The sequence below is a fragment of the Heterodontus francisci genome, chromosome 6 (assembly GCF_036365525.1).
Source record: "Heterodontus francisci isolate sHetFra1 chromosome 6, sHetFra1.hap1, whole genome shotgun sequence".
Taxonomy (NCBI): Eukaryota; Metazoa; Chordata; class Chondrichthyes; order Heterodontiformes; family Heterodontidae; genus Heterodontus; species Heterodontus francisci.
The window spans coordinates 22,250,968-22,270,310 of record NC_090376.1 but is presented as its reverse complement, the minus strand read 5'-3'; the positions used below and the strand labels follow the sequence as shown (position 1 = coordinate 22,270,310).

Below are 19,343 nucleotides of genomic sequence, written 5' to 3'. Positions count from 1 at the left end.
GGTCCACAGTCACACCATCTGCAGCTTGCACTTCATACCAGATAGTAGAATGAGAGTGAAGTGGGAATTGAGAAGGGGCAGAAGGCAGGAACATACTGTCATACTGAATGGTCTCAGTGATGGCGGATGCTACAGGTTCTGTTGCACCCTGCCGCATGATGTGGAGCACCATCTCCTCCATTGGGCTCAGTGGATGAAGGCGTGCCTGGCCCCTGCCAGTTTATCTGCTGCTCCCTGTATTTTGTGCCACCTTGTCCTGGAAGAGAAAAGGCAGAATGTCAGTGATTGTGTTGTGGTGTGTTTGGATGGTGTGCTTGCCATAGCTGAATAGCTGGAGGTATGTTGAGGCAGTGAAAGGTGGGTGCAAGGCTGGCATCATTGGAAAGTGTGTGAAGGTGAGGTGGAGTATCTGATTGTTAGGCATGAGTCCTGAGTGGTAAGGACTGCTGACGGATGAGTGTTGAGGGTGTTGTGCATTGAGAGGTTGATGGTGTGGTGGGTAGGGGAGGCGTTCACTGACCTTAACTACACGCATGAGGTCATTAAACCTCTTGCGGCACTGCTGCCAGTTCCTCAGGGCCAGACTCCAGGTGTTGACCTCCTTGGCCACCTGTTCCCACTCCTTTTAGAAGGCTTTCCTTGAGAACCTCCTCGTCTCCCCCATGGAAACATGGCATCTCTCCTCCTGTGACCATCCATGACTAAGGCCGCATCTGTGAACTGCAGAGCCCTCTTTCTACCCTGGTGTTCCACTTCCATTCTCTCCATTTGCAGTAGTGACAGTCAGCAGCAACCTTCTTTGATTCAGTGCAGCTTCCCTTTAAGAGGGACAGACTGCCTTTAAGAGCCGGAGGCTAGCTGGAACATGTGCTCACCTTGCACGCTTTTAGACGCGCCGATGTGCGCAGCCAGCCAGTGGCACAGGTTGCAAGCAGAAATCATGGAATTGAGAAGACAGCACAAAGCTTGCATGCTGCCTGCTGCAGCAAAACTGGGCATGAACAGATCGCGAATTGCAACCCCCACTTTCAAAAACAGCCCTAATGAATTTTTCCCAACAGTGCCAGTTAGCAGGGATATCAAAATGTCCATTTATTTGATCGGTAAATTCTGATGTGCATGAACTTGAAAGCAGTTAGCCTGATTTAAACATAATTACAAGATTAGGCTTGTTTTGTGCTTGGAGACTGGTAAGAAAAGGTTTGTACTAATCTGCTTCTTATCAACTAAAAAATAAAATGGTTCTTAACGTTACAAATGCCATTTCAATCTGCTTATGATATATTACTTAATAGATATTGAGTTTCCAATCCTTGGAGTATAATACGGTGTATGCTTGACAGAAATTACATATTATTTGCTGATGCAGTTGGGCACTGATGATGCAAATTCATGTTGCCTCTGCCATAATTTCAAAGAACAAATCCACCCTAATTATAATTGTGAATAAGCTGAAAGGTCACTTACAATTATACTGATTGTTTGTTTGTGTCCAACTGTGCACAGCTGCTGATGTCAGAGACTGCACTCAATTCTCTTAGTTTGACGGTACAAGGAGGAAACCATTTTACAGTCCAGTAAAGTGGTTCACCTGTGTTCTAAGGTTGCCACCACCCAGAATTGTCCTGGAATCTGCAACAATTGCAGATTAAGCTCCTGGTCACAGCTCTGAGCAAATCCAGGAGAAAAATCATTGCAGCATTTAAAAAAGAAATGTGGACTAGAAATTGGTCTGCCCATTTTTGGGGCATGGTGGTTAAGATTCATGATATACCCACACCCACTCAGATTGAGGTGGGCAACACACAAACTTCATATACCCACCTCATCTGAAAGATTGTAGAATTGGCCTGAATGGCTCTCATGTTGCTTTCTACATCTCAACTCCCTGCGCACAACAGGAGGGCCCGGCAATGTTGTTTGCAGACCATGCGTTTCAGCCAGCTTGCTCTTCTTAAAGGCAGGCTGTATCTTAAAGGAAGCTGCATAAAAGATATTGCTGCAATGTAAATTATTGAAAAATGAACAGCAGGTCAAACAAGAAAAAAAGACTTGCATTTATATAGTGCCTTTCATGACCTCAGACTATCCCAAGGTGCTTTACAGCCAATGAGGGACTTTTGAAGTGTGGGTCAATATAGGAAACAAGCAGCCAATTTGCACACAGCAAGCTCCCATAAACAGCAAGGTGATAATGACCAGATAAACTGTTTTTGTCATGTTGATTGAGGGATTAAATATCAGCAAGGACATAAAGCATAACTCCCTTACTTTTCTTCAAAATAGTGCCATGGGATCTTTTATATCCACCTGAGAGGGCAGACAGGGCCTCAGTTTATTTTCTCATCCAAAAGACAGCACCGCCAACAGTGCAGCATTCCCTCAGTACTGCCAGCCTAGATTTTAGTGTTCAAGCCTGGAGAGGACTTGAATTCACAATCTTCTAACTCAGAGTTGAGAGTGCTACCAACGGAGCCACAGCTGACAGAGGGATTCATAGTGCATTGCTGGTGCAGGTGGGCAGGAGGAAGCATGGGGCCAGGAGACCCTCAAGGGCCATCCTTTGAAGGGAGCGGGAGCAGGTGGCCAGGAAGGTAAACTCCCAGTGTCTGGAACTAAGGACCTGGCAGCAGTGCCACAGGAAGTCGAATGACCTCACACGGATGATCAAGGTCAGTGAATGCATCTTCACATGACATCTCACACACCACAACACCAACCTCTCACTCTCTTCAATGCACCACACCCTCATCACTCACCCAGCAGCACTCCCTAGCATTCAGGACTCGCGCCAACATCCTGGTACTCCACTTCACCCTCACACACTTACCAATGCTGCCAGACTCACAGCCACCTCTAACTGCCTCCATATACCTCCAGCTATTTAGCTATGGCAGGCACATCACACAAACACCGTGCTACACGACCACTGACATTCTGCCCTCTGTCCTGCAGGAGAAGGTGGCACACAATAGAAGGGAGCGGAGCAGAGCTGGTGGGGGACAAGGACGCCTGCAACTCCTGAGCCCACAGAAGAGATGGCTGTCCCCACCATGGGGTCATCTGCGAAGGGGTCAATGGCATCCAATGTCACTAAGAGCATTAAGGACGACAGTATGTTCCTGTCATGCCCATTCTCAACTCCCAGCACACCTCTATCCTGCTATCTGGCATGATGATCAAGCTGCAGATGGTGTGAGCGTGGACGTCTTGCTGCCATCACACCAACCTTCCCCTTCTGAGTTCCTGCTTTCAGACAGCCAGGAACTTCTGCCTGTTTAGCCATAAAAGCCAAGAGGAGGAAAGTGACAAAAGCACAGCACAGATGAAGAGGCCCAGTCACTTGATGTAATGCAGCCACCAGCTCAGACACCGGCACTGCCTTGGAGGCTAGCATGGAGTTGGGATCAGCACATGGGGCGACTCATTAGACATGAGTGGGCTGCAACCAAGTCAGGGGAAATGATGGTTCATTTGCCAGCTCACTGGAGGGCATTGTAGCAGCCGACTCCTGCTGTAGAAGATATTATGGGCATGCACACTGAGATGATAGATCCACTTGCTGGCCTGCCAGGCAGTTCCTGCCACTGGAGTTCTGAAGAAGGGTCACTGACCCGAAACGTTAACTCTGCTTCTCTCTCCACAGATGTTGCCAGACCTGCTGAGTATTTGCAGCATTTCTTGTTTTTATTTCAGATTTCCAGCATCCGCAGTATTTTGTTTTTATTATAGCTCCCTGCCACTGTCTGGCTCCAAAGTTAGCAAAGAGTTTCATGCTGAACTTGCCCTCTCCACACCCTCTGCTCCACCTCCCTGTCATGCTGCTGACCCCGAGGTACTGCCACTGCTGACCCCATATGTTGCAGCCTTTGTGTGGACAGGTGACCTACTCCTCTGGCCCCCAGTCAATGTAGTGACATTCTCTGCCAAATCCAGGAACTCACCAAAACAACTCCAAAATCCAGAGTCCTTCCAGACACTTTGCAATAAAGTTCCATAAATTTAACTCACCTACAAGCAGGGTGCCTGGCTCTTTAAATAACACTATTGCAGGGCCCATCTTGCAACTGCATGCTTGAGCTGAATTTTCTGTGCCCCCCTGAGAGGGGTTCGGAGGCAGGGGGACCCATAGAATTGTGATGGGAGGCAGGGGGCCAGAGGGCTTGTCGCCTCCCCATCACAACGCAATTTTATCGGGGGTGACCCTCCCGCCCAGAGACCAATTGAGGCCCTTAAGTGTCCTATTAATGGCCACTTAAGGGTCTCTACCTGCTGTCGCTGGGATTTAACCAGCGGGGGGTAGGGGAGGGGCCTCCGCCTACAGGGAGGTCGCCCAGTACAACGAGGCAACCTCCCTGCAGGCTCGGGGGGCCCTCCTCTGTGGGCAATCTGTTGCCCACTAAGGAGGGCCCCTGCCGGGAAAACCTGCTCCTCCCTGAATCATCCTCCCCCTGCACTAAACGCCCACCCTCCACCCACCACTCCCCCCCACCGCCACCGGGGCCTGTTGGTCTGATCCCAACATCGCTTTCTCACTTACCTTGCCTCCAGGCTCCAGCGCTGGGCTTGGGTCCAAAGCCTCTTGCAGTACCAGCAGTGGCCACTGCTCCCTCTGTTGAGCTGCTGGCCCTGTGATTGGCTGGCAGCTCTTGGAGGTGGGATCCCTGTCTTTAAAGGGATGGGGATCGCGGCAGCGGGCTATTAATTGGCCCGGCGCCATAGAATAGATCCAGGGGATCCAGCTGGTCAAGGTGGGATTCCCCCTACCTTTTTGGCCTGGCACTGGAAGCCCCACTGTGGGCACAAAATTCAGCACAGTGTTTTCCTGAGTAAATAACGAAGACGCTGCCTGCCCAAATTTGGGATCCTAGCATCACATCAGCTGTTTGAGCTGTGTGATGTCAAGTTAGCCCCAAATCAATGTCTTCTAGTGCACACAGGGGATGCACCTACAATTGCCCTCATCCTAGCAGATGCTGCCCGGGCCGTGTAGGAAGTGGCTGCTGGCATAGGGGACACAAGCAGCATTACGCCATCCAATTTCACATCCTGTGTGTTTTATTCATATTCTTTGAATACTTTTGTTTATTAGTTATAAAAACATAGTCGGTGAGACTTAGGGCTGTTCAACTGAGTGATCAGGTTGGAGGCAGGAAGTCAGGATAAACCTTGAGGAATAACTCCAGCCAGAGTTGTAATCCAGTCACTGTCTCTTTCCAATTTTCTATCTGAAAGATGAATCTTCTCTTTTCAGATGCTGGTGGAGCTGCAATATTTATTTATCCAGCAGCTTCTTATCTTTACATTTCTCTTTTTTATTTTTCGTTCATTGGATGTGGGCACTGATGATGCCACCATTTATTCCCCATCCCTAATTGCCCTTGCGACAGTGGTCATGAGCTGCGTTCTTGAACCGCTGCAGTCCATGTGGGGTAGGGACACCTACAGTGCTGTTAGGAAGGGAGTTCCAGGATTTTGGCCCAGCGACAGTGAAGGAACAGCGATATAGTTCCAAGTCAGGATGGTGTGTGGCTTGGAGGGGAATTTGCAGGTGGTGGTGTTCCCATGCATTTGGTGCTTTTGTTCTTCCAGGTGGTAGAGTTCGCGGGTTTGGAAGATGCTGTCTTAGGAGCCTTGGTGTGCTGCTAGTGCATCTTGTAGATGGTACAGATTCCTGCCACTGTGCATCGGTGGTGTAGGGAGTGACTGTTTGTGGATGGGGAATCATTCAAGCAGGCTGCTTTGTCCTGGATAGTGTCAAGCTCCTGGAGTGTTGTTGGAGCAGCCCCCATCCAGGCAAGTGGAGAGTATTCCATCGCACTCCTGACTTGTGCCTTGTAGATCGTGGACAGACTTTGGAGTCAGGAGGTGAGATACTCGCCGCAGGATTCCTCTTCTCTGACCTGGTCTTGTAGCCACGGAATTTATATGGCTGGTCCAGATCAGTTTCTAGTCAATGGTAAACCCCAGGATGTTGATAATGGGGGATTCAGTGATGGAAATGCCATTGAATGTCAAGGGGAGATGGTTAGATTCTCCCTTGTTGGAGATGGTCATTGCCTGGCATTTGTGTGGCACGAATGTTACTTGCCGCTTACCAGCTTATATTGTCCAGGTCTTGTTGCATTTCTATTCGGATTGCTTCAGAATCTGAGGAGTCACAAATGGTGCTGAACATTGTGCAATCATCAGCGAACATCCCCTCTTCTGACCTTATGATTGAAGGAAAGTCATTGATGAAGCAACTGAAGATGGTTGGGCCTAGGACACAACCCTGAGGAACTCCTGCAGTGATGTCCTGGAGCTGATGTGATTGACCTCCAACAACCACAGTCATCTACCTTTGTGCTAGGTACAACTCCAACCAAAGGAGAGTTTTCCCCCTGATTCCAGTTTTGCTAGGGCTCCTTGATGCCATACTCAGTCAAATGCTACCTTGATGTCAAGGGCAGTCACTTTCACCTCGCCTCTTGAGTTCAGCTCTTTTCTCCATGTTTGAACCAAGGCTGTAATGAGGTCAGGAGCTGAGTGGCCCTGGCGGAACCCAAACTGAGCGTCACTGAGCAGGTTATTGCTAAGCAAGTGCCACTTGATGGCACTGTTGATGACACCTTCCATCACTTTACTGATTATTGAGAGTGGACTGATGGGGTGGTAATTGGCTGGGTTGGACTTGTCCTGCTTTTTGTGTACAGGACATACCTGGGCGATTTTCCACACTGCCGGGTAGATGCCAGTGTTGTAGCTGGACTGGAACAGCTTGGCTAGGGGTGCAGCAAGTTCTGGAACATAGGTCTTCAGTACTATTGCGGGAATATTGTCAGGGCCCATAGCCTTTGCAGTATCCAGTGCCTTCAGTCGTTTCTTGATATCTTGTGGAGTGAATCGAATTGGCTGAAGACTGGCAGCTGTGATGCTGGGGACTTCAGGAGGAGGCTGAGATAAATCATCCACTCGGTACTTCTGGCTGAGGATTGTTGCAAATGCTTCAACCTTATCTGTTGTAGTGATGTGATGGGCTCCCCCATCATTGAAGATGGGGATATTTGTGGAGCCACCTTCTCCAGTTAGTTGTTTAATTGTCCACCAACATTCACGACTGGATGTGGCAGGACTGCTGAGCTTAGGTCTGATCCGTTGGTTATGGGATCGCTTAGCTCCATCTATCACATGCTGCTTATGCTGTTTGGCATGCAAGTAGTCCTGTGTTGTTGTTTCACCAGTTTGACACCTCATTTTGAGGTATGCCTGGTGCTGCTCCTGGCATGCCCTCCTGCACTCTTCATTGAACCTGGGTTGGTCCCCTGGCTTGATGGTAATGGTAGAGTGGGCGATATGCCAGTCCATGAGGTTACAGATTCTGGTTAAGCACAATTCTGCTGATGCTGATGGTCCACAGCACCTCATGGATGCCCAGTTTTGCATTGCTAGATCTGTTCGAAATCTATTCCATTTAGCACGGTGGTAGTGCCACACAACACGATGGAGGCTATCCTCAATGTGAAGGCGAGACTTTGTCTCCACAAGGTTGATGGAGAATTTTGTATCCAGTGCACTTCAGGTTGTACAAGACATTCCAGTAACGGTAATCTACATTAATCTGCAGAAACCTCAACAACTGTTTAATTCCATGGAAAGCAAGATTTAACTGGAAGTGAAACTGCTGGTTTTAATTGTGCCATACCTGGCATATCTCTATGACATGTCGTTCAGGACCTGATTGAGGTATACAAAATTATGAGGGCCATAGATAAGATAGATAGGAAGAAACTTTTTCCCTTAGCAGAGGTGTCAATAACCAGGGGGCATAGATTTAAGGTAAGGGGCAGGAGGTTTCGAGGGGATTTGAAGAAAAAGATTTTCACCCAGAGGGTGGTTGGAATCTGAAACACACTGCCTGGGGGGGTGGTAGAGGCAGGAACCCTCATAACATTTAAGAAGTATTTAGATGAGCACTTGAAACGCCATAGCATACAAGGCTACAGGCCAAGTGCTGGAAAATGGGATTTGTATAGATAGGCTTGATGGCCGGCATGGACAAGGTGGGCCGAAAGGCCTGCATAACTCTACGACCCTACTCTATGACTATGCAGTGGTCACTCCGACCAATTCTGTCATGGACAGATGCATCTGCGGCAGGCAGATTGGTGAGGACGAGGTCAAATATATTCTTCCATCTTGTTATTTCCCTCACCACCTGCTGCAGACCCAGTCTAGCAGCTTTACCCTTTAGGACTCGGCCAGCTGGGTCAGTAGTGGTGCTACCAAGCCAATCTTCGTGATGGACATTGGTCCCTAACCCAGAGTACATTTTGCGCTCTTGCCACCCTCAATGTTTCCTTAAAGTGCTGCTCAACGTGATTCATCAGCTGATAGGGGCCAGTAGGTGGTAATCAGCAGGAGGTTTCCTTGCCCATGTTTGACCTGATGCCATGAGACTTCATGGGGTCTGGAGTCGATGTTGAGGACTCCCAGGGCAACTCCCTCCTGACTGTCTACCATTGTGCTGCCACCTCCGCTGGGTCTGTCCTGCCGGTGGGGCAGGATTTACCTGGGGATGGTGATGACGGTGTCTGGGACATTGTAAGGTATGATTCGGTGAGTATCACTATGTCAGGCTATTGCTTGACTAGTCTGCGGGACAGCTCTCCCAACTTTGGCACAAGCCCCCAGATGTTAGTAAGGAGGACTTTGCAGGGTCAACTGGAGTTGTGTTATTCCCTTTAGAACTATTGATAGGAAGTAACTTTGCAATAATTTGGTTGAGGGTCTTTGTCACTTAACTCTGCAATTCATGTGCATTTGGCTCATAATTTCCTTCAATACTTAAGCTATTCCTTAGCCCTCAGCCTACCATGAAAGCTTGGTGTTAACTAGACATTGAGGGTGAATTTCTGCAGGGTTCCTCCTGGAATTGCCAACTGTAATTTTGTCCAGAAGAGCCATGGAAAACCCAACACAACAGTGTGGGTGATATTTACTCCATTTTTCTGTTATTTCTTTAGCTTTTTTAAATTCATTTGTGGGATGTGGACGTCGCTGGCTAGGCTACCATTTATTGCCCTTGAGAATGTGGTGGTGAGCTGCCTTCTTGAACCACTGCAGCCCTTGGGGTGTAATGTACACCAACTGTTAGGAAGGGAGTTTGAGGGTTTTGGCCCAGTGACAGTGAAGGAACTGTGATATAGTTCCAAGTCAGGATGGTATGTGGCTTGGAGGGGAACTTGCAGGCGGTGATGTTCCCACGCATCTGCTACCCTTGTCCTTGCATGATAGTTAACACCAAGTTCTCATGGCGATCTGGTAGTACAAAGGGGATGGTTATGGGAATCCCCATGGAAATTCACACCTAATGATACTTTTCTTAAATAATAAAATAGCTTTATTTATGATAAATGTGAATGAAGTAACAAATAAAGTAGCAAAATGAAATGATTTGTGTACGTCATTTGTTCTAAACAGAAATTGATGCAAAGGAACTTCTGGAACACTGCTGCAAAAGAAAGGGAGAAAATGGCTTTTCTCATGAGTTCAAAAACCAGAATGAATTGTAACACAGATAATGTTATCAGTGACTTTGCTCAAATGGGTCCAAGTTAAAAATGTATGAGCACTTCGTTTGTCAAAAATAATCAATGGGAAAAGATCATCTTTGAATGCATTTGTTTAAAGAGCTTTGCGTCTCCCTCATCACTAAAGTTGTATTAAGTTACTTACAACCAAAATGCATGAATAGTTGGAACCTGGTTATTAATTATGCATTTTTATTCATGGTGATACTATGCACTTAGAGTATTTTATTGTGAAGACGCACTACTGCATAACAGCAGAAGTCAATATCAAAATGAAACTCAGTCAACTCTCCCAAACTTTATCAGGCATAGACATTTAACCTAGTCACCAAAAAAGATTCTACTTACTTATGTAATGACTGATTGAATCATAGAATGGTTATAGCCCGGAGGGAGGCCATTCAGCCCGTCATATCATGATGCAAGAGCAACTCACCTAGTCCCATTCCCCCAACCTTCCCTGTAGCCCTGCAAAAAATTTTCTTAAGATATTTATCCAGTTCTCTTTTGAAGATCTTGATTGAATCTGCCTCCAATACACTTTCAGGCAGTGCATTCCAGATCCTAACCACTTGCTGCGTAAAAAGGTTTTTCCTCATGTCGCCACTGCTTTTTTTGCCAATCACCTTAAATTAGTGTCCACTAGTTCTGGATCCTTCCACCAATGGGAACAGTTTTTCCCTATCTACTGTATCCAGACCCCTTATGATTTTGAACATTTCGATCAAATCTCCTCCTAATCTTCTCTCCAAGGAGAACAGCCCCAGCTTCTCCGACTTATCCACGCAACTGAAGTTCCTCATCCCTGGAACTATTCTCGTGAATTTTATTTGCACCATCTCTAATGCCTTAACATCCTTCCTAAAGTGTGGTGCTCAGAACTAGACACAATACTCCAGTTAAGGCCGAACCAATGCTTTATGCAGCTTTATCATAGCTTCTTTGTTTTTGTACTCTATGCCCCTATTTATAAAGCCCAGTATCCCTTTTGCTTTATTAACTGCTTTCTCAACCTATCGTACCATCTTCAATGATTTGTGCACATAAAACCCTAGGTCTCTCTGCTCCTGCACTCCCTTTAGAACTGTACTCTTTACTTCATACTGTGTCTCCTTGTTCTTCCAACCAAAATGAATCACTTCACGATTGTGTCTGAGAAATGTCTCAATGCCTTCACATGTAATGAATTGCTTTTAAATTTTGTGATCATTATGTTGGTAAATGTCTAATATGTTCAGGATCTAATTACTTTATAGCAAAGAGTAACTTATATTACTTAGTAATGAAGTGTTGCTTATCACTCAATAGATTTGCAGTGATTAAATCCTTGATTATGCTTCAGGAATGGAACCCACTGGCCATCATCCAGAGATAACTGAGCTAAGACATAATCAAGTCACCTCATAACGTTCACACAGTTGGGTAGATTTTAAAAATCTCAGTCTTGAAGTGTGATTTACCTTTTATACTATAGAGATATAGTTTGGGGTAGTGATTTCAAGCCTGCTGTTTATTCACTGGTTAAGAAAGTTGTTAGACATCACTTCAGTTTTGGTCTCATGTTTACAATATCAGCTGAGTCATCTTTGTTAAAAGATATGCCTTTTAATAAGAAATAAAGATGTGCACCCTTCACAAACACAGGACATCCCAAAGCACTTTACAGCCAATGAAGTACTTTTGCAGTGTACTCACGATTGGATAAAAATTGGCAAGGACACTGGCGAAAATGCCCCTGCTCTTCTTCAGGAAAAGACAGGCTAGATAAAGATAAACTATTTCCACTGGTTGGAGATTCTAAAACTACAGGGCATAGTCTAAAAATTAGGACCAGACCATTCAGGAGAGATGTTAGGAAGCACTTCTTCACGCAAAGGGTGGTAGAGGTTTGGAACTCCCACAAACAGCAGTTGAAGCTATAACAGTTGTTAATTTTAAATCTGAGATAGATAGATCTTTGTTAATCAAAGATATTAAGGGATATGGGCCAAAGGCAGGCATATGGAGTTAGGCCGCGGATCAGCCATGATCTCATTGAATGGCGGGACAGGCTCGAGGGGCTGAATGGCCTACTCCTGTTCCTATCTTCCTATGTTCTTTGAAATAGTACCATGGATTCTTTTATGTCCATCAGAGACGTCAGACGGGGCCTCGGTTTGACGGGGACTCGGTTTGATGGGACCTCAGTTTAACATCTCATCCAAAAGATGGCATCTCCAATAGTGCAGCACTCCCTCAGTACTGCATTGGAGTGTCAGCATTATTTTGCACTCAAGTCTCTGGAGTGGACTTCAACCCACAACCTTCTGATTCACGAGTGAGTCCTATTAACTGAGCTAACTCTTGGATATCAATTATAAGACATCGAGGCTGCTCAATGGGTCAATTTTCCTGGCCCCTTGGAGGTGGGTTTGGAAGCGGGGAGGGCTGGGAAAGTGGCGGAGAACCCTGTTGGGACAGCTCCTCGATGTGGTCCTGCCTCCTGGTGAGTTTCCCAGGGACAGGCTGTCACTAAAACTGGCAATTGGCTTGCCGGAGAGGAGGCAGGCAATCAAGACATGTAAGGCCTCAATTAGTAGCCATTTTCAGAGAGGGAGACAAGTTTACCAGCGCTGCACCGACCCCCCACTGTATTCCGGCAATGCTTTCAAGGTGGCTTCGTGGCAGGAGGTCAGAGGGCAATCATAGGCTGAAGCACATGCTGGTACCAATGATCCTAAAGGCTGAAAGAGGGACATCCGCAGCCAAATGAGTTCCACCTCCACACTGGCACCCCTGAGAGTTATGGGCCTTTTTTTAAAACATGCCTTCTCACCCTTTCAATAACTGCTCCATTTTCAGCCACTCCATAGGTCTTCCTCTACCTGAACAGCGCTCACCTCTCCCAGTGGGGTTGCGGCCGGCCCTCCCATCGGGCCATCTCATTGGCCCTCCCGCGTCCATGTGCCACCCATAACTGGACGACGATCGTGGAGACGGCCTGTTAATTGGCAGCTTCCTGTAAGATCGCGCAGGAACGTGAGCTGCTGACAGGGGTGGGGTTGGGGCCCAGAAATGGCCTGTGAATTTTCTAAGTCTGGAAGATTCTGGCCAATGTGTCCTGTCATTCGTTTGCCAACTTCTACAAAGGGGGGAATTTTAACTGCCAGTTGATTTCTGGTGGTAAACCAATGATTTCAGTTGTTTCCTGGGAGTGAGCCTTTGGGTCAATAGTAGAAATTTCATCTCAGTCAAAAGATGCAGAGTTCAAATCCTGCTGCAGACAATCCTGGTGAATGGAGACCGCAGCACTTGCTCTGAGCTCTGGAATTGGCATCTAGTAGCATACCAGCTGAATGTGGGTGCCCCACACCCACTTATTGTATTGGTTGTGGAAGTCCAAGAAACCTCCTGCCGTATAATACTAACACACCAGGTAGAACAATGGTTACAGCCATGGAAGGAGCAGTCACATCAAGGCCTGTCAGATTGTCGGTCACCCTGCGACTTATTCTATGACTTTGTCTTATTCTACAAAGGAAATATGTAAGTATGTCAAGATACAAAAGTTGTCAGTTGTATCAGAAAATGGGTGGCTCGATGGGAACACCTTCACTGTATGGATTACAGCCTCAAGGGCAATTAGGCATGTACAATGAAGGCTGGAGCCTTACTTGTGACACCGAAATCCCATGAATGAACAATTTAAAAAACGTGTTATGTCCCCCCCCGGAAGTTAGTCTTGTTCCACAGCCAAATAGCCTTGATGTCAAACAGAGAAAGCTGACAAACATATCTGACATGTCCTTAAGAGAGGAAAAAAATGATTGCGTAATTAAAAGGTTCACATTCTAAAATAAACCCTTTCCTTTAAAAGCTGCTCAGTAAGGGTTATTTTCTTGACGTATGTGGAGTTTTGCTACTCTATGTTCAGCTCTGTTGGATTTACTAGGCATTGTCTTTGTTTTACAGGAGTATACCATAGACATCTTTTTTGCTCAGACTTGGATTGACAGTCGCCTGCGGTTCAACAGTACAATGAAAATCATCACACTGAATAGCAACATGGTCGGTCTCGTATGGATACCAGATACAATCTTCAGGAATTCCAAAAAGGCTGATGCTCATTGGATCACCACACCCAATCAGCTGCTTAGGATATGGAATGATGGGAAAATCCTGTACACTTTGAGGTGGGTTAGGAGCCATCTGACAATGTGTATACAACTAAAAGGTTTGTGTTGTTCATATTTTGGGGAGCAAAACCATTCAGAGCAGAGCTTGGTTCTACCAGGATCCCATCCCATACAGTGCCCTTTAAATTCCCTTGGAGGGAGGGCGATGGACGGATCTTCTGTCCACACCGCCCCACATCAAGAAGAACCCCCCAGGCTATCCTTCTGCTCATTCTGTCCTCATAAGGCCTTAGTGGAAATTGTGCCTTCTGAGACCTAACATGACTCCCGTTGAGAACCTTGAGGAGACCCCAAACAAGAAGGTAATTGATCCCAAAGAGGCAAAATACCTTTCCAAAAAGGCCCACTTGCTCTATTGGAGCAGAAGATAAGAATCACTGGGCGGGCCACAGGAGAAGCCTGACAGCACTCCAACATTAATTCCAACCAACGGTTCCGTGCAGTGCTGCTGAAACATCCTGGTAGGTGTAATGCAGCTGCCCTGACTATTCAAATGACCACTTCCTTGCAATTTGGGATGAGGCCAGCATCTATGAGAAAGGTCAAAAGAGGTTCAACTCTGCCCCAGAGAATTTCAAGTGTCTGAAAGAGGACGATAGTTTAAGGTTTTTGGTGGGATACACTGAATGATAGCTGGACTCCAAGGGTTAAGAATACGATTGCTAAACTTATTCTGGATTTAACAATTTAAGCTTATCTCAGACTTGTTAATAATCAGTTAAGAGCAATTAGAGATTTACAATAGGACAACCTGTGAGCAACATTTAACAGGGAAAGAGTTATTTTAAAAACTGTATTGTATGTGTTGCAATTGTCATGAAATATGAAACATTAATAATAAATAACAGGGACATTAATTTGGTGACTATAACAACTAAACATTGTAAAGGGCATTTCACAGAATAAGTTACTAGTTAAGTGCTGTACTGTTATGGAGGCAAATGAGGTAGCCATTTTATGCTGCAACATTCTACAAATGGCAATAACAGAAGTGTTTCTGTTTCAATAACATCTGTTTCTTAGTGATATTCGGTTGAAGGGGAATGTTAATTTAAAGTAGTTTAATTCCCATAGAAAGGGGGTAATAGAGGAGAAAAATTGTTGTGAGCAATAATGGAAACAGTACAGGGAATTAGGGTAAGAAAGATTGCTCCAAACATATAAAGCGTGATCAGCTGAGGAAATAAAATATATAGATAAAAGGTGAAGGAACTAGTCAGAAGAGGGTCATAGGGAATGAGATTAGGACGCCAGGGATTATTAAAGGAAATGTAAAGTATTTCCAGAAGAATATATGTAGCAAGCAGGTAGAAAGTGTAAGGGCTATTAAAAGATTTTGAAGGTGGCATGGTATCAAGGGAGCAACTAACATCAAGTATACTTTTATTTGCTGTATTCACACAGAAGACAGGGTCCTATCATTTCAGGTTGGGGGCGGGGTGGGGGAAAAGCAGAAGCACTTGAAAAAATTTGCAGAGGGTGCAGAATGTATGTAATGAACAGTCTAGAAAGGTAGTGAAAGCAGAGAGTGTGTGAAGATATATGGAAGAACTCAATAGCTATTTGAGGAAGTGGGCAATTGAGAAGTAAATGTTGTGACAACCAGGAAAAGGAACGGCAGAATCTTTTCCCATTATCTACTTAGCTAATTTCCCAATTACAGGAATCAGATTTTGAACATTTTGAAGAGAATATTCAAACAGAACACCAGACTGTAGTATACTGGATATGGTAGTGTAGTCGTTATTTCACTGGACTATGAATCCAGAGAGTGAGTTCAAATCCCACCATGGCAGCTTGAAGATATGAACTCAGTTTGAAATAAAACTAGTATATAAAAGTGAACATGAAATTGTCCCATTGTAATAAAGATCCTGTTGATTCACTAATATTCTTTAGAAAAGGAAACCTGCCAGCCTCGACCGATCTGGCTGATACCTGAAACCTATCCCACACCAACTCGACTGACTCTGAGCTGCCATCCCAAATAGCTTAGCAAGCCACTTGGTTGTATCAACTCTATGTAAAGAATTACAAGACAGAGATGGACTCAGCTGTGATTAGCCATCACATCAGGACACAATGAAGGCACACCCAGCCCAGATGACCCTGCAGAGTGGGGATTGATGCCAAAGTTAGGAGATCTGTCCAGCAAACAGAAACAACCTGACACAGTCATACTCACAGAATCATATGTCCTAGGCTTCTCCGTCATCATTCTTGGGTATCTTAGGTATCTCCTGTCCAACCGGTGGGGGCACAGTGGTATACTGTCATAGGGGAGTGGTCTTAAGAGTCCTCAACATCGATTCAGGACCACATGGAGCCTCATGGTTTCAGGTCAAACATGGTCAAGGTCACGTCCTGCTTAGGGAGGCAGTGCCACTGGACTAGCAATCCAGAGGCTGAGGCTAATGCTCGAGGGACAGGGGTTCAAATCCCACCATGGTAGCTGGTGGAATTTAAATTCAATTACTAAATCTGGAATTAAAAAATCTATTCTCATAATGGTGACCATGAAACCATTATCGATTGTCGTAAAAAAAACATCTTGTTCAGTAATGTCCTTGAAGGAAGGAAATCTGCTGTCATTACCTGGTCTGGCCTACAAGTGACTTCAGACCCAGAGCAATGTGGTTGACTCATAAAAACCCTCTGAAATGGCTAGGGCAAGACAGGGCAATTGCTGGGGTAATTCTAAAACTGCCAAAGAAAAGTCTAAAATGAATGAAACTGGATGCAGCACCCGGCATCAACCTAGACACCGGAAACAACAACAGCAAACCCAGCCCTGTCGACCCTGCAAAGTTCTCCTTATTAACATCTGGTGGCTTGTCCAAAATTGGGAGAGCTGTCCCGCAGACTGGTCAAGCAACTGCCTGACATGGTCATACTCACAGAATCATACCTTACAGACAATCAAGGATAGTCAGCATGGCTTTGTCAGGGGGAGATCATGTCTAACAAACCTGATTGAATTTTTCAAGGTGGTGACTAGGTGTGTAGATGAGGGTAAAGCAGTTGATGTAGTCTGCATGGACTTCAGTAAGGCTTTTGATAAGGTACCGCATGGGAGATTGATTAAGAAGGTAAGAGCCTATGGGGTCCAGGGCATTCTGGCAAATTGGATCCAAAATTGGCTCAGAGGCAGGAGGCAGAGGGTGATGGTCGAGGGTTTTTGCGATTGGAAGCCTGTGATCAGTGGTGTACCGCAGGGATCGGTGCTGGGACACTTGCTGTTTGTAGTGTACATTCATGATTTAGATGTGAATATAGGAGGTATGATCAGTAAGTTTGCAGATGACATGAAAACTGGTGATGTCATAAATAGTGAGGAGGAAAGCCTTAGATTACAGGACAATATAGATGGGCTGGTAAGATGGGCAGAGCAGTGGCAAATTAATTTAATCCTGAGAAGTGTGAGGTGATACCTTTTTGAGAGGACTAACAAGGGAATATACAATGAGTGGTAGGACCCTAGGACGTACAGAGTGTCAGAGGGACCTTGGTATCCTTGTCCATAGATCACTGAAGGCAGCAGCGCAGGTAGATAAGGTGGTTAGGAAGGCATATGAGATACTTGCCTTTATTAGCTGAGGCATAGAATATAAGAGCAGGGAGGTTATGATGGAGCTCTATAAAACACTAGTTAGGCCACAGCTGGAGTACTGTGTACAGTTCTGGTCACCACACTATAGGAAGGATGTGATTGCACTGGAGAGGGTGCAGAGGAGATTCACCAGAATGTTGCCTGGGCTGGTGCATTTCAGCTGTGAAGAGAGACTGGATAGGCTAGGGTTGTTTTCCTAAGAGCAGAGAAGGCGGAGGGGAGACCTGATTGAGGTATACAAAATTATGAGGGGCATAGATCAGGTAGATAGGAAGAAACTTTTTCCCTTAGCGGAGGTGTCAATAACCAGGATGCATAGATTTAAGGGAAGGGGCAGGAGGTTTAGAGGGGATTTGAGGAAAAGAAATTCACCCAGAGGGTGGTTGGAATCTGGAACACACAGCCTGAAGGGGTGGTAGAGGCAGGAACCCTCACAACATTTAAGAAGGCTTTAGGTGAGCACTTGAAACGCCATAGCATCCAAGGCTACAGGCCAAGTGCTGGAAAATGGGATTAGAATAGATAGGCTTGATGGCCGGCATGGACACGGTGAGCCAAAGAGCCTGTTTCTGTGCTGTATAACTCTCTGACACCACCATCACCATCCTTGGTATGTCCTGTCCCACTGGCAGGACAGACCCAGCAGAGATGGCAGCACAGTGGTATACAGTCAGGAGGGAGTTGCCCTCGGAGTCCTCAACATTGACTTCGGACCCCATGAAGTCTTATGGCATAAGGTCAAACATGGGCAAGGAAACTTGCTGCTGATTACCACCAACCGCGCAACCCCTCTCTCAGCTGATGAATCAGTACTCCACCACTTCAAAGAAGCACTGAGGGTGGCCCGGGCACTGAATGCACTCTTGGTGGGGGCCTGCAGTGTCCATCACCAAGAGTGGCACTGTAGCACCACTGCTGACTGCGTTGGCTGAGTCCTAAAGGACATATCTGCGAAACTGGGTCTGCGGCAGGTGGTGAGGAAGCCAACAAGAGGGAAAAACCTACTTGATCTCATCCTCACCAATCTAACTGTTGCAGATGCATCTGTCGATGCCAGTATTCTTAAGAGTGACCAATGCATAGTCCTTGTGGAGGCGAAGTCCTATCTTCACATTGAGGGTGCCCTCCATCGTGTTGTGTGGCAGTACCACCATGCTAAATGGGATAGATTTCAAACAGATCGAGCAATGCAAAACTGGGCATCCATAAGGAGCTGTGGGCCATCAGCAGCAGCAGAATTATATTCAACCACAATCTGTAACCTCATGGCCCGTCATATCCCCCACTCTACCGTTACCATCAAGTTAGTGGATGAACTCTGGTTCAATGAAGAGTGCAGGAGGGCATGCTAGGAGCAGCACCAGGCATACCTCAAAATGAGCTGTCAACCTGGTGAAGCTACAACACAGGATTACTTGCATGCCAAACAGCAGAAGCAACATGCGATAGACAGAGCTAAACTCTGCAGTTTTTCCACATCCAGTCATGAATGGTGGTGGACAATTAAACAACTAAGAAGAAGAGGAGGCCCAACAAATATCCCCATCCTCAATCATTCTGTCCAGTAAAATTTGTGTAAAATGAATGTGAGCAACTGATGAGGCAACATTTGTTGTCTATCCATAGTTGGTGTCAAAGTATTAAGAGTCAACCACATAGGGTGGGACTGGAGTAACAAGTAGGCTAGAGTGAGTAGGGTGGTAGGTTCGCCTGCCTGAAAAACAATCATAAGCCAATAGATTTAATGGTCAGTTTGTTGGTGATAGAACCCATTACCAGATGTGTTGAATTCCATTTTAAAACTTGCCTGGATGAATTTAAATCCACATCCTCTATGTTACCAGGCAAGTAGTCTAACCATCTGTCTACCGATTGAAAGTGTCATTCCATGGCTTGGCCCCCATTTTGCACCTTATTATCCAAACGCTGCTGCTTGGTAACACCACACAGACACAAAAACAACATCCCAAGCAGAATCTGAAAATA

The 19,343-nt window shown here is 45.9% G+C and overlaps 1 protein-coding gene across 2 annotated transcripts in view; it reads left to right on the top strand.

Annotated features, from left to right (window-relative positions):
* The window catches only part of LOC137371179 (gamma-aminobutyric acid receptor subunit gamma-3), a 636,105-nt gene that overhangs the window by 187,062 nt on the left and 429,700 nt on the right, over positions 1–19,343 (top strand). For both annotated transcript variants that reach the window (XM_068033271.1, XM_068033270.1), the window contains exon 4: positions 13,524–13,744. In XM_068033271.1, the coding sequence (XP_067889372.1) occupies positions 13,524–13,744 (221 nt within the window). The remainder of the gene's footprint in view (positions 1–13,523; positions 13,745–19,343) is intronic.